Source organism: Perognathus longimembris, chromosome 10, assembly GCF_023159225.1.
Source record: "Perognathus longimembris pacificus isolate PPM17 chromosome 10, ASM2315922v1, whole genome shotgun sequence".
Taxonomy (NCBI): Eukaryota; Metazoa; Chordata; class Mammalia; order Rodentia; family Heteromyidae; genus Perognathus; species Perognathus longimembris.
This window is the reverse complement of record NC_063170.1, coordinates 10,095,017-10,119,711: the sequence shown is the minus strand read 5'-3', so window position 1 is coordinate 10,119,711 and position 24,695 is coordinate 10,095,017. Positions and strand designations below refer to the sequence as shown.

Sequence of the window (24,695 nt, the reverse complement as noted above, 5' to 3'; positions counted from 1 at the left end):
GTCATCGTGGAAGGTTCAGAAAGGAGATTTGTTACTGCAGCTTGGGTCAGGCTCACCCCCGAGTCCCAGCCTCGAGATGCTCGGCAGTGGTCTTTGCATTTTTGGGGCCACAGCAGGGCCTGCCTGGCCTTTCCATCTTGTCCCCTTCCCGGGGGTCAGCACCCCCATGCTGGGGCTCACCCACAGGGGACACAGGCAGTACAGCCAGGGAGGAGGAATTGAGGAGAAAAAGCAGAAGAAATTGAAGAAGCCGAGGCAGGAAGTGCTATTTCTAGAAAAGCTGGTACTGAGAGAAAGGGAACAGCCATTTCTCAAGATGACAGGATTCCTGTGTTGAGGGAAAGCAAGCTGACGCTAAAAAGAAAAGCTCGGAGTGATTTTTAGCAGAGTCGTTTCAGAGAAGACATACTGGACAAAGCGCAGTCTCCCAGAAACCCCCACAAGAAAGAGAGGAAATGGTAGAACAAACAACAGAAATTATTTTATTTGGTCAAGCTAATTCTTACTCCCATTATTAATATTGTAATACTTTGATTTTTTTTTTTTAAGAAAAATGTTTACCTTTCTGGGTCCCTATTGGTGAGGCCTTTGTTACTTTTCTAGGCAGGACTGTTCTTAAATCATTCCAGTGTTGGCCTTCACTATTTAAACAAGATAGAGAATCTTGGAGAGAGGCCAGAGGAAAGCAATGAAAATGACTGAAGACTAGAAATACCGCCTCAGAGAAGAGGCTGAAGGCATTGGGGCTATTCAGCTTAGAAAAGAGAAATTCAAGAGGCAGTGTCATGGCTTCCAAATATTGAGAGTGCCTGGCTGAGGAGGCAACCTGCCATTGTTCCGCGTTTCCTGGGAGACGGAGGGAAGGCCACTGGTCCATGGAAGGGCGCACAACAGGCCAGGCGTGGTTCATCACCCGTGCTGCCTAGTGCCCCCTTGAGTCTGGTGCTTGTATGGACAGCTGAGGGAGGGACAGGGCCACACAACCCGGGAGGATTCCCAGCGTAGGACTAGGAAGTATAGGATGAGCATTTGGTGGGCAAGGCCCAGCTGGACAAGGGGCGGTTCTCCTGTGTGGCTTTGCCTGATCCAAGAACACAATCTTTGCTGGAATAGTGAGACGTGAATAAATGGTTCGGGTAGTAATCAACTCTACCTGCCCTGAGGAAATGAGTAGAGCAGAGGATTTCACTGTACACTGGAAGGACACGGCCACCTTCCAGGCTGTCTGTGGGTTTTCATAGTTTGGGTGCTTGGTTTCTAAGCCTGTTTCGGCCGCTTGCTAGCTGTGTGACCTTGTTTAAGGTCCCTGAGCCTATTCTGGCCTCAGTTTCTTCACAAAATGGGAATTAAAAATAATACCTACTGTCATAGGTTAATATTTGGTGCATCCATTTCCTGGATTGCATGCTCAGGGAACTATGAAACCAAGAAAAGGACACACTGCTTGCAAAGCTCCTACTGTGTGCAACACCGCATGCCAGCCATTTTGCATGGACATAAGTCCTTCTAGCCAGTGGAGGGCAGGCATGGCTGAGTGCTCTTCAGAATGTGTGTAATTCCGGGGGAGTGTGTCTGCGTAGGGCGAGTGGCAGTCATGAACCTGCTAAAAGATGTAAAGTGATCACTGTAAATGTCCTTACTAAGGCTCCACTTTTTTCATGAATTCATCGACACTACAGGCCAACTTAATCTTTAAGATCTCCAAAAGATGGAGAGAATATGAACGAGCGAACGAACGAGTTGTACCCCGACAGGTGCACCGCAGTGAAGAAAGAAGGGAAAACGCTTGACTATTGTAGATGATCCTCTTAAGCCCTGAAGCATAATTTTGTCTATAGCATCTGAGTGTGTAATGACGGGCTTTATTAAGGTACTTGGGCCAATTTGATCTTGGAATCGATGTAGGTGCCAGCAACCTTTTCTGAGCTCTCTTTTGGATCCTTAGTATTTTTTTTTTAAATCTACATTTGTTCCATGTACTCCCTAAATTGAGCTGTTCCTATCTGATTAAATGTGACAGGAGTACTTCCACCCAGCAGATAAATAAATAGTGATTTCACAATTTGTTCTGTTGATTAGTGGCTGCTCATGATGCAGATTAATCATATTTCAGTTGGGCCTGGATAATTGGCATTTTCTCAACTATTGATTATGTAGTTTTGGGGTATGTGCAGGGAGGGATAATCTTTATTGAAATTTTAGGTGTTGTTGTTGTTGTTTTAATCAGAATAGGACTTTTGATTTTCCTTCTGGGTATCCTGTGTGGAGCTTCTTTTATTCAGTTGTGTGGTGGCCGCATGGTCAAGGTGGTGGCTTGAGTCATAGCCTTGACGATCCTGCGGTCCCTGGCTGGGCAGAGTTGCACTGGTCACAGGTTTCCGGAGATTCTCGACTGGGAATTTCAGGAACGCCTCGCCTCATAGACATCAGTGCTGTCCCTCAGGACTTCTGCACCCCAAGTTCTGCCTCTGTACTGCGCCACGTAGTCGCCTCTGGTCTACATGACTGTTGGATACTTACAATGGGGGTAGCAAGGTCATACACGGTGGGGGGGGGGGGAGTAAACTTCCAGCATCAATGGATTAAACAGCCCCATGGGCAGCCATCAATGGTCCAAAGGGGCACCTGAAATGAGGCATGGCAGGTATGCTTTTGCGGGTCCTATGAAGCTGCTTTAAGCTCCCCTCCATGCTAGGCACCATTCTAGGGCTTCACGCCTGTCCTTGCCTGGCAGGCAGGCCGCAGGGGTGCGCAGGTGCACAGGCATTGCTCCCATAGCCCCCGTGTTGGCCAGGTGGGGCTCTGTCTGTTCCTAGTTGTGATCATGTTTCTCTGTGTACCACGAGGAGAAACAGATTTGGGAAGCCCTGCTTTCTGCCTTCTGTGCATCATCTCCTCGATTCCCACCCCGGCTTTGTGAGCTACATTAAACAATTCTGTCTCACACCTACCATTTTTCAGATAAGTAATACAAAAAAAACCAGTTCAAACTTGCATACTGCTTTGCCCTTTAACTGATTTAAGAGCTACCTGAAATGACCTCCTACCAGATGCTCTGCCACCTCTTCAACAGTGAACCCCTCAGTGCATTTTATCCACATTTCCTCTCTCCTCTAAACATGAAGAGTCACACTTCTGCCAGGTGCTGGTGGCTCAATCCTGTAATCTTACCTACTTAGGAGGCTGAGATCTGAGGACTGACGTTTGAAGACAGCCCAGAGAGAAAAGTCCATGATACTCTTTATCTCCAACCAAACACATGCGCACGCGCACGCGCCAGAAATGGAGCTGTGGTTCAGATAGTAGAGCATTATCTTGTAATTCTAGCCCCTTAGGATTATCTCAGATGGAGCTCTGAGGATTGAGGTTCAAAGCCAGCCCAGGCAGGAAAGTCCTTGAGTCTCTTACTCTCCACTAACTACTAAAAAGCCGGAAGTGGAGCTATGGCTCAAACGGCAGAGCACTAGCCTTAAGCAAAAAAGCTACAGGCAAGAACCCAACCCTGAGTTCAGCCCCCAGTACTAGGGCATGCATGTGCACACACACACACTCACGCACATGCACACGCACATGCACAGAGTGACACTCTCCCAAAGTTGTGCAGAAGAGGAATAATAACACAACTGCTACCAGTGGGTTCAAAATGAACTAGCTTGTCAGCCAGGACCGGGCCTGTGTCACTTGTCATCTGAGAGCAGGCTGGGGACATGGGAAAGCCTCGTAGATACAGAGTCAGGAGCCCTTCCAGCTTGCAGATGGATTGGCCTTTGGAAGCCTTGAGTGCCTCCCCTGTGAACCGAACCACCCAGCAGTCGAGCCACCTGCAGGCTCGGATGGTGAGCGGTGGACGCACTCACAAGCCTTTGGTAAAGAGGGTCAACAGCCCAGTGGAGGCCAGTGGAAAGCTCTCCTGCGGTCCAGTAGAGGTGGGGGTGGGGGAACACAGGAAGAGTCTTTGAAGCAAAACATCTTCTCTAATGCACTGCCATTTCCACTGTCCAACTTCGTGGTTTCCTCTTTTGAAACATGAAAATGACCCTTTTGTCGTCTTGTACCAGAATAGATTTGGATGTGTGTTCTAGAAAGATCCCCCAGTGTCAGCCACTAAACAGTGATTAATGCAGTAATTAGCCAATCAATCATTAATTGCTATAAATTAAACGATATACAATTAATGTGCCGCTTTATCACCAATAATTAGGGGTAAAAATTGAACTGTTGGCAAAGAATCATAGCAAGATGGTTATTGAAATGCAGTAGCTGCCATGGTTTCTAGCCACAGAACCCCAGGCTGGGTGTAGTTAAGGTAATTTGAGACTCCATAACCAGCGGGTATTGGTGCTTTAGTGGGGAGTGGGGCAGACTGGGGGGTGGGGTGTAGGGCTGGAGAAAGTTTAGAGTAACATCATGATACTGCTTCTAACATTCCTGTTGTACATACATACATACATACATACATACATGCATGCATATATACATATATATGTATAATTTTGGTAAAACTTTCCTTTACGATTATAGTTCTAAGTGTTTTTTTTTTTTTCTTTTCTAAAGAAAGGCCCAAAGGGATTTTTTTTTTTTTAAATCCATGATGCTCACCTAACACAGAGCAATTAGTGCAGTGGAGCGCTCCTGATTTGAACCTATGGAAGATTGCTGTTAGCGGAGGTATTAATGGACTGGTAAGATCTGGGCAACTGTTAGGGAAAAGTGTGTTTATGGAATATGGTGCTGGCAGGCATGATTCCAATCGGATTTGACATGTTTAACATAAATGTATAGTACACGGCTCTTGCTGCATATGAATTATTCCTGCGGACCTACTGCCTTTCTAATTACTGCGGCTGAAAAAAAAAGCAGGTCAGGCACATCCTGGTGGAAATCTATTACCAGCTCTCCCCCCCATTCTTCCTGTTGTTTACAGCTTTGTATAAATAGAGATGCCATTGTATGGGGAACTTAATGCTTGAAATGTAATCTGTGACAGAGAATAGAGAGGGGCTGGGGGAAAATGCTGCTCGCTCTCTCTCTCTCTCTCTCTCTCTCTCTCTCTCTCTCTCATTTCACCAGGTCCACAAAGACAAAAGAAAGTATGTCCTCTGAGGGACCATCCTGCATTAGGAAAGCCCTGGCTAACAGGAATCCGAAGTTATAGGCTCTTGGGCCAGTTTTGCTGCTAGGATTACCTGCATGATATTAGGGTCTCTGGACCCCAGTTTCCAAATCTGTAATCTGGAAAGCTGGACTGAACGAGTTCTTACATAAAGATATAAAGGGAGGAAGGACAGCAAAGTCAAAGAATGTTAATTTCCAAAGTCAGAATGCAGGTACCTTTCAAAGCTTCTCCTGGTCTGTACTTAGTTAATATAGCATGTCTCAGGCCCATGCAGACTTTTTCTAGAACAACTCCATGTTTGCTGGAGGGGTGTCAGAGCAGGGCGGGCCCCCAGTGCCGTGTTATTAGACTGATTACGCTGTGGCTTCAGTGCTGGTATCCTGACACGACGATCAGTGGAGGGCTCCGTGGAGTCTCCCGAGAGCCTTTGAGTTAGCGATCCTATGTGCCAGCGGCCTTGTGTGGCGAGGGACCAGCCCATTCACCACCCCACCCCTACAAAGGTCATTTTGGACTAACTCTATATGCTTGCAGCATTTGGCTCCATTTTTCTACTTCACCCAAAAGGAAATTAGTCTTTGCAGTGGGATGCGTGTGAAGGAATGCAGGGAGCTGGCCTTGCACAGCCTTGTTTGTGGTTCGCGTTCTTGCCAAGGGAAACTGGTTTGGGCTTTCTGTTTGCACAGAGGTGGGAATTGTGCGGCTGTGTCAGCTTTTCCAGGGTCTACTTGTACCCCTCCTTCCCCACTCGCGTTCTCTTTCTCCCCCACCCCCAGACACTTTTAGTATAACTTGGCTGCTTAAAGCCACTGCAGGCAAAATTCTGTCTCTCAACTGAAAACAAACCATGAACTATTTTTATGTTAAGAAGTAAAAATAGATATAGGGTGTGGTGTGTATCTGGACATGCCTGAATTCCAGTAATTCAAAGCTTGACTGAGAATTTTTATTGTTAAATTGTAAAGAAAGATAGGGACTGTATCAGTTGAGCAAATATTTTTGGTGCAGATATGTAAAAACAAAAAGGAAGTATCTCTCTTCCTGGAAGACTTGTCATATGTAATCACATAATTAGGGAATGGTGTAATGAGAATTATCATCAAGGTATAGAAGGGCAGTGAAAATGTAAATCAAGGAGCAAGTCACTGTTCCTCACTTTGGAAAATACCTTATAGATTTCATGCCATTCTTATGACGTGGCCATGTTAATAATCTTTACTCCTCGGGTCCCATTTTCGCATCTCTGTTACTAGAATCATGATCTTTATTTTTTTCTCCTGGGATAGCAGGGCACTGTTCCCTAGGCGCTCCTATTCTTCTTGGGTCCAATGTTATCTTTATTTTGCAGGCTAAAGAACTCTGACCCCATAGATTAAAAATTGTGGATGTCAGGGCTGTGATTAAACCTGCTTGTTTAACTCCAGAACCACAGATGCATTCTGTACATTATAAAACAAGGAACGCGTAGCACAGACACATTCTCGCCTGTGGACGTTGGAGGAGAGGTACTTGCAAATCCCCTGTTTCTCCAGTTGTCAAATGGAACAGCCAGCTATTTATGGTAGAGGCTAGGTGGCAGGCATTGATTTTTTTGTACTCATCTCTAGCACCCAGCAAGGGCATAGTACTATTTAAATGTTTCCTTAGCAGATAGTTGTTAAAACTGAATGACAAATACTTTCAAGGTCAAATTATTGTACTTCCTCCTATGTGGACATCAAACCTGGTCGGCTCAGAGTGTTCCTTGTTGCTGTAGAGAAAAGGCAAATGTAGTGCTTGTACTTATCCTAAGATCTAGGCCTGAAGAGACGGCCTTGCCCCTCACCTGTGGCTTCCTGGCTCTACACAGACCCATGTTCCTTCTAGATGCTTCGAAAAGTGACACCACACTGTGCCAGGCTCTGCCGTTGGCTGTGCACGCCTGCCCTCTCATGACCTCACAGATGCCCACGGGCGAGGGAAGAAGCTCCAAGTTCAATGCTGGCGGTCCCACGGCGGGGATCTGAAGCCGTGTGTGACCGGCGCTGGAAACCACGGTGCCTTATTACCCAGTGAGGGGCGACCAGGGCCTTCATGGTAAGGGAACCCAGCCATGGGCGAGAACCAACGAGAAACAAAGGAGCGCGAGGCCCTAGGTCACTTCCCCTGGGGGAGATGAACCTGGGGCCCCCGTGGAGATGGGGGGGCAGCATCCATGGAAGTGTGACTGGTTCTGTGCTCTACAAAATATCAAAGATCTTTTTGGTGCTTAAAACCTATGGAGGGGGAGGGGCAGAAGCAGTCCCATGCCCCCCCACCCCCCCGCTTTGTAGGGGTTTAAGCAGTTTGTGTTCCCCCTCAGCACCAATTCTCTACTCTCCCGTGGAGCCCAGATTGGCAAAAGGAACACTGTGGACAGTCAAGGGCAGCATGTGAGGATGTGAGGTTTCATCACGAGTGGACACACATGCACCCAGATTTGACGTGTTTATGTTGACAAGTTCAGTGTCACGCTAAGACTTGTCAGTGTCTTAGGGAGGTAGTTTGGGACCCCTGGAAGAATATGCTTCCAGGGCTGGGGATATGGCCTAGTGGCAAGAGTGCCTGCCTCGGATACACGAGGCCCTAGGTTCGATTCCCCAGCACCACATATACAGAAAACGGCCAGAAGCGGCGCTGTGGCTCAAGTGGCAGAGTGCTAGCCTTGAGCGGGAAGAAGCCAGGGACAGTGCTCAGGCCCTGAGTCCAAGGCCCAGGACTGGCAAAAAAAAAAAAAAAAAAAGAATATGCATCTGTTCCAGTCTCTGGGAAGGTATGCTGTTTTGGGGCCTGGTGATCCTAACTAATGCAATTAATATTTAATTTAATGGGGACAGAATGAATTGCTGTTAACCTTGGCCTGGTTGTGGACTGACGGGAGTTCCCACTGGCTGTCATTTGCATTATCCCCTTTCTTCCGTGGGTTCAAAGATCCTCGCAGGCTGCGGCTCCCTGCTTTGGTTCTGTCCAAGTCCATGGCCCCCCGTGCTCTGTCATGAAGCCAGAGCCAGAGGGCCAGCCCCGGCTGCAGGGGCATCTGGACACAGCTCAGATGGCTGTGCTGGGGAAGGTGGGTACATGACCTAAACAGGGTAGGTGGAGGCTCTAAGCCTGGTATCTTGAGACTCAAATTCAAGTTGTCCTTTTGCCAGCTCAGAAAAGTATAGTCAGCAGCCTACGCGCATGTCAACAAGGAACTCGTACAAGAGATCGAAGCCTCTGACGTAGGGCCTACTACTATTTTTCTCTCTAGCGCTGTGGACCAAGCGGCAGTGTCCATCAGTGAGTGTGGGCCCACCACTCCGCCTCACGTCTTCAGAGCCCCCAGAGGCACGCTGGAGCTTGAGAAGCTCAGGGCAGCCGTCTCCGTGGCTTTAAGACTGGATGGCAAGTGTGCAGCCACTGCGGGGTGAAGGAGCTACTGAGCTTTCCTGTAACGCAGGGCGCATGCGCACCCATGTGATCATGGGTACCATGATGGGGATGGGTGAAGGTCACAGAGGCTGGTCACAATGACAAGTGCCTAAAGCCTGGCCATATTCTCAAACCCCCCCCTGTTTGGGGGGGTACCTGTCCTGGGCCTTGAATACAGGCCTGGAGGCTGTCTCTACACAAGGGTCCAAGCTCAAAACAGGTGCTCTTCCACTTGAGCCACAGCTCCACTTCTGGCTTTTGGGGTAGTTTATTGGAGATAAAGAGTCTCACAGACTTTTGGAACTGAGATCCTCTGATCCCAGCTTCCTGAGTCTCTAGAATTACAGGCATGAACGAACCACCAATACCTAGCTTTTGCCTGGACTTTGACCAGGGAAAAGAAGCCCCAAGTTCTTTTAGCTAGGGCGCGTGGACCGCCCCCGCCGGGCGCTTACGTGGCTGCCCCTGCACCACACAAGGCCCCTCCAACCCCACTTGGAAACATCTTTAAGTGCCTAGTTGGAGGCAGAATGACACCATGCATGCTTAAAGACCAAGTTGGCAGCAAGGCAGACTCTTCAAAGGAATTGTTGTTCTTTGTATTAAGGGAGGAAGAGAAATTTAGCCCAATCTGTGGCCACTTAGCAAGTGCAGTAGCTCCAGAGGAGAAAGCAAGAAAGCCCAGCACATCCTCTGGGGAAGGAAGTGCAAGCAGACGCCAAGATTGCTCCACTTTCATTGACTACAGGAAGATCCAGAAGAATGGACAACCTTCTGGAAACACTGTGCCATTGAGAGGGAGTTTGAGGTCCATGAGAAGCTGAGGGAGAAGCAACATGGAAAGAATACAACGCACCTTCCACCTAATTAGAATTGCAAGCCAAAAGTCCATTTCCAGGCCTGGTGTCTATGTCTAGTGAGCTGGGGTAACTCTCCCAACTCCCAACACTTGAGTATGGAGTTGTGTGAAAGCAAAAAAGAAAATCTCCCCTGTAGTCAGTGGAGCTACATAAATGATAGCTGTAAATTTCTGGGGCAGGTGGCAAGCTGGTTTACGGAATGTAAGGCGATGAGAACCTCTGGTTTACGGAAAGTAGCATGAATTAATAATCATTTAATTGGCTCCTCCATTATGCTGTTGGTTTGGAGATGGGAGTTTAGATGGAAGGGCTGTCAGCGGTACTTTAGCTAAGAGTCTGATGTGGGGGAGCAGTTGCTTTGGAACCTCCACAAGGATCAAATGTCAGGCAACATCCCAGGCCCTCAGTGGGCTCACCTCAGGACCCCCAAAAGGAAGAAGATCAGCACTTTGGTGAATACTACTGCCAAGTGCGGCTGAACCACAAGGAGGGGAAATGCAGGAGAAACTTCCCAGCAAGGTGGCCGGCTAGCTCGGAGCCTGCCTGGGTTCTCCCCAAGGGAGTCTGGGGCCGAGAGGGGGCGGGCCCGCCGCACGGAATGCCCACCGGGCACCAGCCCCACACTGCACTCCCGGCCAGGGATGAGGAGAACAGTTTTGCTTCAAAAACACCGAAATGGATTCTACCGGTGCTTGGTTTTCTTGGAGAGCACGGGGGGTCCAGGTTTTTCATGAGGCACTGGCTCCATGCTCCCCCTGGCCCTGGAGCTGCACGATCCTTGTCACCAAATGACAAACGAGCCGTGGCATGGCGTTAAATCCGCTGCTGGGCGTTTTCAGTCACCGAAATTTCAGTGACATAGATTCGGGATTTGTTGGTGAAGACGGGGATTGGGTGAGAAGTTATCTAGGAAGAATGGTTTACCAGGTGAAGTTCTACCAGACTGCCAGTGTTTGAATGCTGTCTTTCTACCACAATTGGTGACTTCATATGCCCCTGATTGATGTTATTGTGGGCTTTGTTTGTTTGTTTGTTTGTTGCCTGTCTTGGGGCGCTGTCCCTGAGCTCTGTTGCTCATCCAGTTTTCTAGTGGTTAATTGGAGATAAGAGTCTCTCCGACTTTCCTGCTTGGGTTGGCTTTGAACTGTGATCCTCAAATCTCACCCTCCTGAGTAGCTAGGATTACAGGTGTGAGTCACAGCCCTGCTGTTATTCTTATCTATTCCTTAAAACAAGTTACTACCTACAAGACTTCTTGCAAGCCTTGTTTGAATTGTTCCATAGGCTCAGAACATCATAAAACCATTTCTTAAAAAATTACCAGCAAAAGCACATGAATTCAGTTGGATTCTCTTTTCATCTCTCCTCCCTCTAATTAGTGTGAGAAGAATGGTTACTTTCTGGATAATATTTTCAGAGGCCAAATACTTCCCAAACAAATAGGATGCAATGAAAGGCTGTCTGAAAGCTCATGTCTCCCTGAATAAACGATGCAGCAGTGACTAGACTTCTCATTGAAGTGATATCTTCTCTGCCTCCCTTCTTTCCTTCCTCCTTCTTTCCCTTCCTCCACCCTGAAAGCTGAATTTGATTGTCCTAAAGTCCATAACGGGCGTGCCAGTGTTTTTTTGTGCACTGTGAGCAGAGAGCACAGAACTCCTAACAAGTTAAACAAGTGATTTCACGGTGCCCAGTCCGCGGGGCAAGGACTTGCTGCTGCCTCCTTGCGGAGTGTCAGGTGCCGGCGTCTCAGCCACGTGGCTCTGCCATGGTGAGGCCCCATTTACCTTGCTCTGTGGAATCTGTTCTCTCTGGCGTTCACTCAGACGATTTCCTGCCACAATCTCCATCCTTTTGGAAATGCCAGAAGCCCAGCATGCTGTCTCCTGAAGATACATTGAGATTTAACACATAGTTTTCATATGACATAACTGCCAAGATGAGAAAAATTGCGTTAGCCAGCTAAGTAAAAGAATACCACATGATGTTTCACACAGTACGGATCCAGATATCAACTTCTTCATGGACAGCTGAATTTAAATGCCAAAGCGTCTAACTATATAACATTAAAAATAATGTCGCTACATGACACACATACCATTGGCCCATGATGCTGTCACCTAAATTCAGCAGTCATTTTCTTTCTAATACCTGTTGTTTACATGGCTCTAACATGGTAAAATGCACATGTGATTTATTTTCTGATTTACATTTCTTAATTGCTTCATAGCTATCATTTTAATGTTTTTGAATACTCAGAATAACAATGCCATTTCTTATTTATACCATGCCCTATTTTAAGATCTAGATTTTCTGTTTTTGATTGAGCCCCAGCACTCCTAATACTATGCTAAGCAGGTGCTTTACCACTGGGCCACCCTCCTCCCCCCACTTTTTGTTTTTTAATCTCACTAAATTGCTCACACTGGCCTTGAACTTCTTACCCTTCTGCCTCATTTTCTTAAGTAACTGGATTACTTCCCTAAGCCCATGCTGGGTTAGACTGATTCCAATTCATTTCACCATTATAAAAACCACTATAGGTAGCAAGCCTTCAAGTTGTTTTTTTCTTTCGTCGTTGGTTTTGTTTTTGCTGCCAGTATGAAGTACAGGCACCAAGTGTTTAAACCAGGCCTCATCTCTGGATCACATGCAGTTCCTTTTCACCAAGGTGACATCATACAACACTCAGAGTAATTAATTTTCTTGAATGGTCTTTTCTATATTGTAACATCTCTTCTAGCATCAAAGTTTCGAAAAGTCTTCAAGGCGAAAAACCATAGTACTTTCTCTCTTGGTATTTGTACAGCCTCCTTTCCTTATGCCTACAATGCAAGCTAGTGACAGAAGTAGACACCGATTTTGAGACTTGGGCCCTTTTGAAGTTGTTCAGAGAGGAAGGAGCTTGAGAAAACCTTGGAGTATCTGTGGCTGTAATAAACCCTCATCTAGCATGTTGATAGAGAATGTGTGCGACTCTTCCCCTATCTGCAGAAATTGTATGAAGGCTTTCCTTGCCAGCTCTTGATAGGGGTTGAGTTTTAATGTCTGCTGGCAAGCTGGGGAGGGATTTGTGCTCGCTTATTTAGCCTCACTCTTGGGAACATGCCCCACCCCTCCCCGGAAAACACAATGAGCTTGTAAGTGGGTGTGTATGGACTCCGCTATAAGAATAGCATCCTTTATCTTTAGAGAAGGAGCTAGTGAGCTGTAGGAAGCTAATGTCCACTTCTGGACAGATGTAATTCAATAATGATACAGGTTGTTCTAGATAGAAAGGAGATGAACCCCAAAGTTTGTGCACCAGTGGATACAGTATTTCATATTATAGCAAGGCTGTTGTGTTGCTGGGAACAAAGAAGAACCAGTGAGTGAGTGCTGATTTTATTTTTTAAAACACTCTATAATGGCTCCTTAGCTGAAGCTCACAATAGAAGCTTTAAAATTCTGGAGCAGTTTGAGTTTGAAGGGGAAAAAAAAAAGGTAAAGGTAATAAAGGCTCCCCTCTCCATGCAGGGGGAAAGAATACTGGCTTCTAAAGCTGGATGTTCACCTCTGCAACCCCGCCATGATTCATGCATTCAGCTGTGAAGGAAGAGGATGGACTCTTTGGTCCTGCGAAGGAACTGACGCTGCAGCGGGTTACTGTGCTCGCTTTTCAGTTCCGAGAGTGTGAGATGAGATGGGTTGTCTCGGCCGAGGTGCCCATTCATCCCCCATCCCCGCTGCTGAGAGCTGCCCAGCTGACTCATCGCGTGGTGGCATGACAGGCCAGCCGAGGTATTTATAAGGTGATGTCATCGTCTAGCTTCAGGCCAGGTAGACTGGCACACACGCCCGGAGGAGGGTGTGGATTGGAACCTGCCTCTTTGGTTGCCTCTGCTGGAAGGAAGAGCAGGTGGCAGATGGTTCACAATTGTGAGTGCCAAGCCCAACCTAATGCCGACTGTTGAGAGGCGGGAAGAAAGCAGGAGGAGTGGGGATGACTGACATCTAAAGAAAGTACTGTTGGGTGCCTCCATTCACTCCATCTTTGCGATGAACACCCACTTACAATGTCATGGGTTTCCTGGGCACGGTGGGGAATGCTGCTGAGTTAGATCAAGTACAGCTGACACCAACCTCTCTCCAGCTTTCAGACAAAACGTCAGTCCTTGCCAAGACCTGGTAAGGAAGTCTTTGTGTAGGGAAAGAGTCGCTCACGTTCTCCGTCAGCATGCTGGATGAGGACTTGGTACAGGTTTCCTCCAGCTCCTTCTCTGAACAACTCCAAAAGGGCTGGTCTCACTCCCTCCGCCTCTTCCAGAATGCAGAAGATAGCGACCGAGCAAAACGAAAGCTGATGGGGAATAAGGAAGGAAGCTTCTAGGGGTAGAAGAAACTTCAGTCCTGGGAACGTGAAAGACGCCTGCCGCAGAGTGTTCCGGCAGGGTCTAAGCCTTGGGATGTGGGGTTCTGTGGTGTCAGGTCTGAGGGGGGCAGGAGATGGGAAGTGGGCCATGAGGGAACTGGTCTACCATGTTACAGCACCTAGTTAATCAGCAGCCAATCCATCACATTAAATATCTAGCCGTCATGTATTACCTTTCAAGTGAAAATGAATAACTCCCATTAAGAGCAAAATGGGTTTGAAGTCGATTCGAGACAGATTAAAGTACTGTTATGAATCTGTGTGTGGGGAGGGGGAGGGGCCTATGTGTAATATTCCTGTCCTTGTGCTTTTTAAATAATAGATGTAGTACAAACTTATAGACACTAGGTTACCAAGATACTGGGGTTAAAGGTCACAAGATGTGCATTCTGGGAAAAGCATCAACTTCCTGGAATATTTCCTGTATTTGGCTTTTTGTTTTCAAAATTATTTTGAGCCTTATATGGTTTTTAATGAGTAAATAATTGATTTTCTTTTAGAAAAACAAGTACACTTCTGTAATGACAGCACCTCGGTATCCATAACAGAACTAATCGCAAAGTTGAGCATAGGCGAAAATACATGCCAATACAATAGGCTAAAAGGGCAGGAACAAGTTTTACCACGGAAACCAGTGAACTTGCTGAGTCACTTTATTTTTTGGTGATATCTGTAGGTGTACCTTTTCAGAATTTTTTTCTTTACTGCTTTAAGCAAAATTCTGGGCTGGAGGTATGGCTGAAGTAGTCGAATGCCATCTGTGAGCAAGAAAACTGAACAAGTGCACAGGTCCCAAGTATCAGCCCCATGCACGCCCCAACCCCGCCCTCAATCTGAAAAACAGAGCACCATGTCCAAACTGAGAGAAGAAGAAGCCAGCCCTACCATGGCTACTGGCCGTGTTTGAGAATAACCACATCTAACTGTGCCGGAACGGCGTTCACACTAGAGGAACCCTCAGCCCAACTGTTTTCTGCCTAACATCTTCCGGGTCCCAGGTTCCTTTCTGTGCTTTGGACACTGCCCCCAGCACTTTCATAGCCGCTGTTTGGAGTGCAAACCCCACGTGCCCCTCCCTGTTACTTGATTTGGGGGGGGAAGGGGGTGGACTGGTAAAGAGGCACGATCCTGCAAGCGCGTGGGAAACTGTCCTTTCTCTCAGCGGCCCTGAAGACACTCTCCTGTCTGAAGCAGGGTCCCATGATAGCTTGGACTAATGCCCTGCCTCGTTCTGCTCTGCAGTGATTTCAGCAAATTGCCGGCCTAAAGTTGGTGGTGTTGGCATGCAGGTGTCCACTGAACCCTTCTTAAGTCCTGTTTATCAGGTGCCCGGGACGTGCTGTGTGGCGACTCCTTTGTGGGGTGACACACGTTGGGATGCAGGGTTTCTTTCATCTCTGGAGCAGTGTGTGTCTCATACGCAGGCTGGCAAAGCTACTGGAGGGCTTTTGTGACCTGCCCTCACTCCCAGCTGCCCACCATGGATGTAAGACAGTTGACTGTGTTTCGACGGGGGAAGTTAGAAGAGACTTAATTTAGCTCAGTCCAATTCCAGAGCCTCTTATTGCTTCCCCCTCCCCCTCCTCTGCCCAATGTTCAGTTGTTACGGTAGTGACAGAAATCCGGGGGGGGGGGGTTGGGGGGGAACACTTACTTCTCTTCCAATATACTTGATAAGTCAGTCCGGATGTTCATCCTTCCTAAATTTTGGTGTGTAAAGAAAACGCTGTGCTATAAACGAATGATGATTTGCACCCAGCACAAACGTGGGAGTGATCTGGTGTGGCTACGGCACTGCAGCTTCCACTTTTTTTCTTCTAGCACCGTCCAGCCAGTCAGAGAAGGAGCTGACAGAGTCTCCCGCAACCTCCAAGCGCATCTCCTTCCCAGGTAGCTCTGAGTCTCCACTCTCTTCGAAGCGACCGAAAACCTCCGAGGAGATCAAGGCGGAGCAGGTGAGGCCGGAGGAGGCTCTGCTGCTGGGTGCCGGTGTTTTAGGGGATGATCTTGGGGTGGGCAGGCTTGGGGCAGACACTTCCCCGTGGGAACCCAGGATTCAGCCCGCGGCGTGGGTGTGTCTCCCCAGATGTACCAGTGTCCCTACTGCAAGTACAGCAATGCCGACGTGAACCGGCTGCGGGTGCACGCCATGACCCAGCACTCGGTGCAACCCATGCTCCGCTGCCCCCTGTGCCAGGACATGCTCAACAACAAGATCCACCTCCAGCTGCACCTCACGCACCTCCACAGCGTGGCCCCCGACTGCGTGGAGAAGCTCATCATGACGGTAAGGCAGCCGGCAGCTCTTCTTCCTGCCCGGGGCAAAGGTGGTGCAGCAGCGGGAATTGGGGTGGGGGTGGGGATGGCAGAAATTCATCCCAGCTCTGCCATCAGTGTTTCTGCTGTGACCCCGGCCCAAGTGCTGAATGCGCGCCCCATCAGGAGGCAGAGGCAGGGCTAACTCTTCTGTGGAAGCCGTTGTTCAGATTCTCCAAACCCTATCGAGCAAGCACCGCCACCTCTCAGAACAAACCCTAAAATGTGGCACGCGTTCCCATTAACACGTGCGGAAACCAAGGCTCCAAGAAGTGCATATCGTCCATGAAGGGGTAGAGTCGAGTTCTGAACCCCCATTTTCCAACTCGCCTGCAGTGTGGGCCACTGTTATAAGTGGAAACTTTATTCTCCAAGCCACGAACTTGTCTGTTGAATATGACATGTTGCTTCATGACTTTGAATCCAGAGTCGCTATGCCTACAATCCAAAAAGTTAGTATCACAATTTAGTTGCAAGCCAGGCTCGCTCCTGCAGCCCCAGCTACTCAGGAGGCGGCTGCAAGCCAGCTCAGGCAGGAAGTTCAAGAGATACTTGCCTCCAATTAATCACCCAAAAACTGGAAGTGGAGCTGGAGCTGTGGATCAAGTGGTAGAGTACTAGCTTTCCCGGGGGGTGGGGGGGGAGACCAGAGCCAGCACCCCAGTCCTGAGTTCTAGCCCTAAGGTCAGCACAAGAAAATTTAAGAAAATTAAAAAAAAAAATCTCACTACAGCATGCAAATATTTAAAAATATTACAGGTGATAATAATGTCTTGCTTTTGGCTATGCAGGGGGGGTTGTTAGGAATGTCCTTGCCTAGCCATTAAAGGAAGAGCCACCAAAAAGAACGATTCGCACTTCGACCTTAGCATTCTTTCAGCAGTGGGGTAATGGAAAGTTGATTTGATTGACTTTTCACATGAAGATTCCAGGGAGATCATCTGTTCAGAGCTCCACATTATAACGTGCAGGGCATTTCTAATTCCACTTGGTGATGTAAAATTAATGAATAATGTTGTAAGTGACGTTTAGTCGTGAGGAACATGTAACTGATGATGCATGACGAGAACTCTAACAGCCAATGGAGACTCAAAGGTGACCTGGCTTATGCTTCCGTAAATCCTTCAAGTACAAATCCCCTCTCCATGGCATTTTCCAGATAGGCTGGACACCGTCACAGAGCGGTTCTCTGTGAGAGGAACAGGTCCTAGGCTCCTGGCTCTTCCTGGCACTCTAACCAGCCCTGGAAATCATGAGGAAGTTTCCCCAGGCCTCATCTCACTTCCTGTGGGGACCTGGACTCCTGGAAACAACAGGCAGAGGCGGGAGGGAGGACAGCGTTTTCAACAACTTGACCACATTTTGGGTTTGCTTATGAGAGAGTGAAAATATTTTGACATCTCTAGGGACTAATATGTAGATTATATTTCACATATCCCCTGTGTGTTGTACTTGAAGGGGCGTGTTAAAGTTTGCACTCAGTCTTGTTCTTCCTGAGTCGAGCTATGAGCCCTTATACACTGGTTTTTTTACTTTCTGCCATAGCTGAGATCGCAGGTTTGTACCCCCAGGCCTAGCTTTTCTCTGCATAGGCTGGCCTGGAACTGAGATCCTCCCAACCGCAGCCTTCTATGTAACCAGGATGACAGACACACACCCTCATGCCCAGTGACTGGTTGTGACAGCGCTTTGAGTGGATGGCCTCTGTCTTTAGCCTCTTGCCTCCTTATCTCCACCTTCCAAATAATTGGGATTACAGGCAGGAACCACTCGTGCTTCAGCTTGTCCTGTTTTTGTGACAGCATCAGAGGGTAGTAGTGAGTCTTGCCAGATTCTAATAAAGTCTTCACAGGCAAGATATAACTACTGTGTTTGCTTGGGTACCAGACCTTAAGATAACTCTGCAAGCTACCTACTACCCCAGCACCTTTGTAAGCAGTGATTCTCTTTAGAGCTAGACAAAAGCAATACAACAACCACTCTAGCCTATTCCATGCACTGACACTTGGTAACCACTGTTGTAGATCCATCATCAAGTATTGCGCAAGCACAGAATAGTTTGAACCGTGCTCAGGAGCATGTCGATGCCTTTGCCCGGTCAACACAAGCATGCTGGAGAAACTGGTCCCCAACGGGCTGTACGCGGGCCCTTTGTATGGAAACCCTCGTGGGCCTCATCTTTCCGCCGCGGGCAGGGGAGATGGTTTCTGTGGGAAATGGCTTGCATGGAGCCTAGCGATGTGTTTGTATCTCTGTCCTTGAATTGAACAGAACAGGGACGCTGCGGGCTCCGGGGGGCTTCGCTGCCACCCCAGGGAGCCCCCGGAATCCTGCTGGAGGACAGGAACGCCCACCCTGGTCTGCCGCCAGGGCCCTTCCTCTGAAAGTTTGTTGTTAAAACAGGATTTGCAAGTGTTTTACAACGAAGTGATTATAATGAACCTGTGGTTAAATTCACGGCCCTGGAGGGTATTTTGCTGTAATTTTATTAGAAAATTGGCCCTGGGAAAGTATTGGTTAGGCTTTTCGACGATGTATTCTGTTTGTTCCCTGCCAACTAGAGCAGGAAGCTCTGGAAACGGCCTGAGGAGAAATGCCCTGCAAATCCCAGCTCCATTTTCCAAGCCACACCATTTAGTGGCCACTGTCTGGTCACGTGTCCTCGGAGAAGCTGCGTTGGCGTTGTCCCCTAGCCGCGGGGCCACGTGCCACGTGAGGAGCACGCTTCTTCCCCCGGGGCGGGCTCTCCCGCGAGCCTTTGGCCGTGGGGTGGGAAGAGCTGGCCACATCTCACAGAAACAGTTCCTGGCACGCCCTGGGTGTGTCCAGGGTATCCATAAATTCCGGTATTTGCAATTTTTTCTGGCTCTCTGGGTTCCAAGTCTCAGGATCTAGCTTGAATTGCGTTTTAGTCCCTCTAAAAGTAAATTCCACCCAGATAAATGGAAATAGATTACTTTCTACACAATGTCTTTCCGTTCCGTTGTAAATGGAGAGCGCTTTGAGGAGGCTTCATTTAATAATACCTTATCAGACAGCTTTCAGGAACCTGCAGTGTCTAATATGTCTGTTGCTATGGTAACAGCTGCTTGCTTATGCTCTGCATCTCATATCTATGTCTTCCGTGGGCCCCCTTCTTTTTCACTGATGAGGGGGCTTGAAAGATATTCTCCACTGGGAGCGGCTGCAGCGCTGGCTTTCCACTGTGGAAGCTGTCCCCGCCGCACTTCCTTCCGCGTGGCCTGCTGGGAGCAGGGCTCCAAATGGTGGTTTTACACAGGTCACTTGACAGAGGAACTCTGGAAAGCTTCGGGGTGATGAGGCACGGGCCCTCACACCCAGCTGGGCGGCCCCTTGCCCCCCACCCCCATGTCGGTGTTGCACACCTATCTGTAGAGAAGCTGGGGTGGGAGATGGGGGCTACTGCTCTTATCTCCCCCAGGCCTCCAGTGAAGAAGGGTTGAGAGCACGGGCACATGCGTCTGTCCCCTGGACGAGAACGGGCGAGACCGCCCGCCACTCACTTCAGAACTCTTTCAGTGATTCTAACTGATCTAAACAGGACATGCCCCTGATCCCGCCTCGCCAACTGGGGACTGTTCTTTGTTTCACCATCATGTCATCACATAGGGCCTCCCTGGGCCCCGTGTGGGAGGACTGGCTCCCACGCCCAGGAGCACCCTTCTCTCCAGCCCTTCTTCTCTGTCCCTCTCATGGCTCTTCATTGTTCTGTGCTTTGTGTACAAGCGCAGGGTTCGCTTCTGGGCTCCCGGCTCTGGCTTGCTTGCTGTCTTCTCTCCTTTGGGGAGCGGGTTTGTCTCCTGTGATCACGAGACGGTGTCTGAGAGTCTCTGCTCCGCGTGTGCATGGGTCCCTAGGACAGGCCGGCGCCCTGCCCCCACCCCCACTCCCACAAGACGCTCTCCGGTGGCCCTGGGCGTCACACCCATCGGGGTGTGGGCTCTTTCACTTCATCTCCATCTCAGAGGGAAGTAATGAAAATAATCGGGCTTCATTAATCCCAAGCCCTGCGAGATGATGGCCATTTGGAGGCTGTTTGCCAATTAGATGGTCTAAATTAGAAGTGACCTTGGCGTACTGCCCCCGCTTGCCTCGCCGAGGCTAATGAAGCTCTTCTCCCCAGTTCTCTTCCTCAGCTCTCTTCTCTGTGTGTGCGACTGCTCATGGGTTTCCTGCCCCCCACCTTCCCCTCTGAACCAGTCTTTCTCATTTTCAGTTTAAAAAATCTGGTTCTGGCCCACCTAAGTGTTAACATGGCCCACAGCTTTTTCTTGTGGGTTTCATGCATTAGAAACAACAGCTGCATAAATAACCCCACAGTCGCCATTTTAGAAAGGAAACTGGCAGGAAAAGATGGAGAGGTTTGTCAACCCATACAAAATTACAGTAAATATGAGGACTACAACCCCCTGCTCCATCCAACAGTTGTATATTTCAACATAGAATTTTTTTCATTTTATTTTATTTTTTATATTTCTTTATTATTATTATTATTATTATTATTATTATTATTATTATTATTTTTGCCAGTCCTGGGCCTTGGACTCAGGGCCTGAGCACTGTCCCTGGCTTCTTTTTGCTCAAGGCTAGCACTCTGCCACTTGAGCCACAGCGCCACTTCTGGCCATTTTCTATACATGTGGTGCTGGGGAATCGAACCCAGGGCTTCATGTATACAAGGCAAGCACTCTTGCCACTAGGTCATATTCCCAGCCCTCAACATAGAATTTTAAATTCTTCACCAAGAGAAATGATGCCTGAGGTAATAAATATGCTAAATACCTTAATATAATTATTACACAAAGGATATAGGTACTGAAATGGCACACTGCACCCCATAAAGTTCTAGTTATGTATCTATTAAAGAATATAAACGTATCTGGTACTCATGACTCATGACTCTGACCCTAGCTACTCAGAAGCGTTTGCAACAGACTCCTCCACCATCACCGGCAAAAGCTGGAAGCCTGGCTCATGTGGTAGAGCGCCAGCCAAGAACACGCGTGAGCTCAAACCCTGCTACTGGCAAGAAAAATAAATTAAAAATAATATGGCTGGGGGGATGAGACAAAGAGACGAGCGCCCCACCTCCAGTTAGAAGGCAGTGGAGGGTGGGAAAGCTTTGGGGGTTACGGCTAGAGGGGCCACGGCTGGCCGGCCGTGGCTGGGGGTCACAGGGCCGGAAGAGAGTGCCCCCACTTCGAAGGCGTGCGCAGCTTTGGGTGCCCCACTCCCTTGACCACTCAGCCCCCGAGCAGCGAGCTTTTACCTTCATGCATCAGAACCAGGACCTCATTCACAGAGAGAGAGAGAGAGAGAGAGAGAGACTGGCTAGGTCTGTGCCAGAGAATCTGACATTTCCTCATTTTCCCTCTGCCTATTGTGTTCCACTCTCTTGATTTTCACTAAAAAGTGAAGGATTTGAAGCTCCCTGGGAAATTGAGGTGTTGGCAAATCTTCCCTCTTCTTGGAAGAGTGAGCCGGGGAGATGAGGCTCTCACAGAAACTGGGCCCCACACTGAGAACGCCGCCTCTAGCCCCCCGTGCGGTGTGTGCGAACATCATCCGGCCTAGGCCGCCATGTGTGCAGGCAGCTTTGACAGGTGAGCTGGCGTGGGAAAGCCCATGAGAGGTAGCAGAGCGTGAGCTGTGCACCCAGCGGGCTGCGCGTGGACTTCCCTCATCAGTCCGGAGGAGGATGGCGACGCTTGTGAGTGTAGCTACTTGAGAAAGAATAAATAACAGCAGCCCTTCCCAAACATGGGGACCAGAGCCATGTGTAAGACTGCGGACTCTGCAAGGCAGGTCCTTGAGGTCTGGGGTCCACTCATCGCATGGAACCTTGAAAGTAAATCATAATCCAGAGTGAAGATGAGCCACACTGCGGGGCGGGGAGGGGAGGGGAGGGGACGATTAGGCCCTGAGGAGCCCAGGCTTCCCTGTCTGGCTGACCTGTTAACTCGCCGGAATCCACGCATCTCCCTCTGGGAGCCTGTGGTTCCCTGAAGTTATCTCTGATATTAAAAAGTATTTTTTTTCAAGCCGAGCACCAGGGCCTCACATCTGTAATCCCTAGCTATTCAGGAGACTGAAATTTAAGAGGGTCCCAGTTCAAAGCCAGCCCAGGCAGGAAAATCTGTGAGGCTCTTATCTCCAATTAACCACTCAAAAGCCAAGCGTGAAGCTGTAGCTCAAGTAGTAGAGGCGTTAGCCTTGAGCATTAAAGCTCAGGGACAGCTCCTAGGCCCATAGTGTAAGCTCCAACACACACACACTCTCTCTCTCTCTCTCTCTCTCTCTCTCTCTCTCTCTCACATACTCACATTTTTTTTCGGAAGTCTGCAACTTTCATTAAGTTTCTTCCCAAGGGGTTTATGATCTCAGCAGGTTTTCCTGGATGGTCCACTGCTTGCGAGCAGGAACCCTATCGCTGTCTGTGCCTTACAAGCATATAGCACAGAAACCCTGCCTCATGTCTTGTGAACACTCCACTAAAAGCCTGCCCGCTTTACCAGTGGAGTTGTTTGGGAACTTCTCGACTTGAAGACCTTGAGTATCAACATGGAACTGTTCACTTCGTATTCTTCTTGAGATCTGCTTAAACCGGAGAGGCTTCAGCATTGGAGTAGAGCTTACATTTCTTTGTCTTGTTATACACAAGACCAGCTTGTTAGAAGATATTAAAGCCATTGCTCGTCTCTAAATATTTACTACCTCAGCTCAGCTGGTGTTTTCCCTTATGTTCTCCTAACCTCTGCCTACCCCCAGAGTAGGGAAGAAGGCCTGACCTGGCTCAGATGGGCCAAGAGGGAAATGTGCTGTTAGATCCTTGTTTTCATAGCCAAAGCCAATCTTGAAAGACAGAATGCCGAGGAGGCAAGGAACTCTAACCAATTGACTTTGCTTAACCCAAAGAACTTTGATCTGACTGTTAGAAGTCTGTTTTAATATTACTTTCAGGCCCACTAGTGGGTGTGGGGGATAGAATTGAACATACTCAGTGTTGTACAGTTGTACTCAGTTGTACAGGTTCTTAGAAGAATCCATGTGAATGGTCAGTCATTGTTTAAGCTCATGGTGTGTCTGCCAAATCTCAGCACTTTTTCTCTTTGGCATCTGAGCACACAGTGTGGGTGGGGCAGAAGAGCAAAGGGAGAAGCAGAGAAAATGCCAGCGACCGTGCCCACGTCTGAAGTGTGAGCACACTGAGGGCTTCTAGTTTAGGCTCTAACCAGGTTTTGGCTTCATAAACCTGTTGGCTTAGGGGCTCCTGGTGGAAGGGGAAAGCCGTAACACGAGTCCACTCAGCCGTTGAGTCGTTTACTTTCCTACTTCTCTACCAGAGACGTGGCTGGGACCACCTGAGCCTTGCAGGCATCCTTGGCGCTGGGTATAAATAGAAAACAAAGGTGGCACCGAAGTGTTGAGAAAACCACCTTCTCTCTCCATGCCAGGCAGGACTCTCTTGCCAGCTCTGTTGGTGGGATTACATTTGTGGCTCTTTAGGAAAGAGCATGCAAGTCTGGAGTGCAAAGCTTTGGAAGCTGGTATGAGAGGGAGGTAAGAGGCCCGTGCTAACAGATCTGGGGGCCGCGCAGTCAGGAGGCCTCCTTCCCGCCTCCGCGCACGCGCACGCGCACGCGCACGCGCACGCACACACACCACTAGACCCAACCCAAGTGTCTGGATCCTTAGAATTCCCTTTGGGGATTTTCCCCTTTGTCTCCTGGGGATTTCTTGCCTGTTAAAATTTCCTATGTCGAACCATTACTTTTCTTTCTTTCTCTTTTTCTGGGGAGAGGTTGGATATAGATGAGAAGAGGCAGGTAGATAAAAGTAGTTACTTAAACACACATAGGGGCAGGACTTCCAGGTTTGGGGGCTAGATTAAGATGCAGAGGAGCATGTGAGGTTGATGATTATATTTCGGGAGAGTTAATTGATGGAAGGTGAAGGGAGACAAAGAACTGCTGCTTACTGCCTTCTTGAATCCCAATCAGGAATTATGATTAAAGTCTCAGCGAGACAACAGAGGGCTGATGAATTGGTGGCTTTTTTTTCCCCTTTTTTGCCGTCATTCACACTTGATTGACTTCAACCTTTCAAGTGCAAAAGTCTCTCTTTTCCATTATTATTCATAGCCATCTGAGTTTTTCTAATTAAAGTGTATGAAAACAATTACTGATCCGTCGTACTGAGTCTGTTAGAGGGGATGTCTGCCTTACTGTAATGCGTATAAAAAGCCCACAGTTTTCTATAATGATGTGCAGCTGAGGTGTTAGATAATTTTATTCTTTTTTACTCTGTAGGGCTTTTTTTTATTTCTCATGATTCATTTTTCATAATTCCTAAAGATCCCAGGAAAGGAATGGTCCTGCAGCTACAGCTGAGAAAGGAGGTTGGGGGGAGCCTTTTTTCCTCCTCTCTCCCCCCCTTCCACCTCGTACCCCCAACCTCGTGCTCCCCCTCAGCTGAGGACTATAAATTAATCGGTGACCTTTCACTTCTTGGATTCCCACTGGACTCCCCAACCACAGTG

General features: G+C 48.4%; 1 protein-coding gene across 1 annotated transcript in view; it reads left to right on the top strand.

Moving 5' to 3' along the window:
* Zfhx3 (zinc finger homeobox 3) overlaps positions 1-24,695 on the top strand; it is a 188,271-nt gene that overhangs the window by 148,819 nt on the left and 14,757 nt on the right. The window contains 2 exon segments of the mRNA XM_048355204.1: positions 15,641-15,774; positions 15,906-16,106. Coding sequence (XP_048211161.1) covers positions 15,641-15,774; positions 15,906-16,106 — 335 coding nt within the window.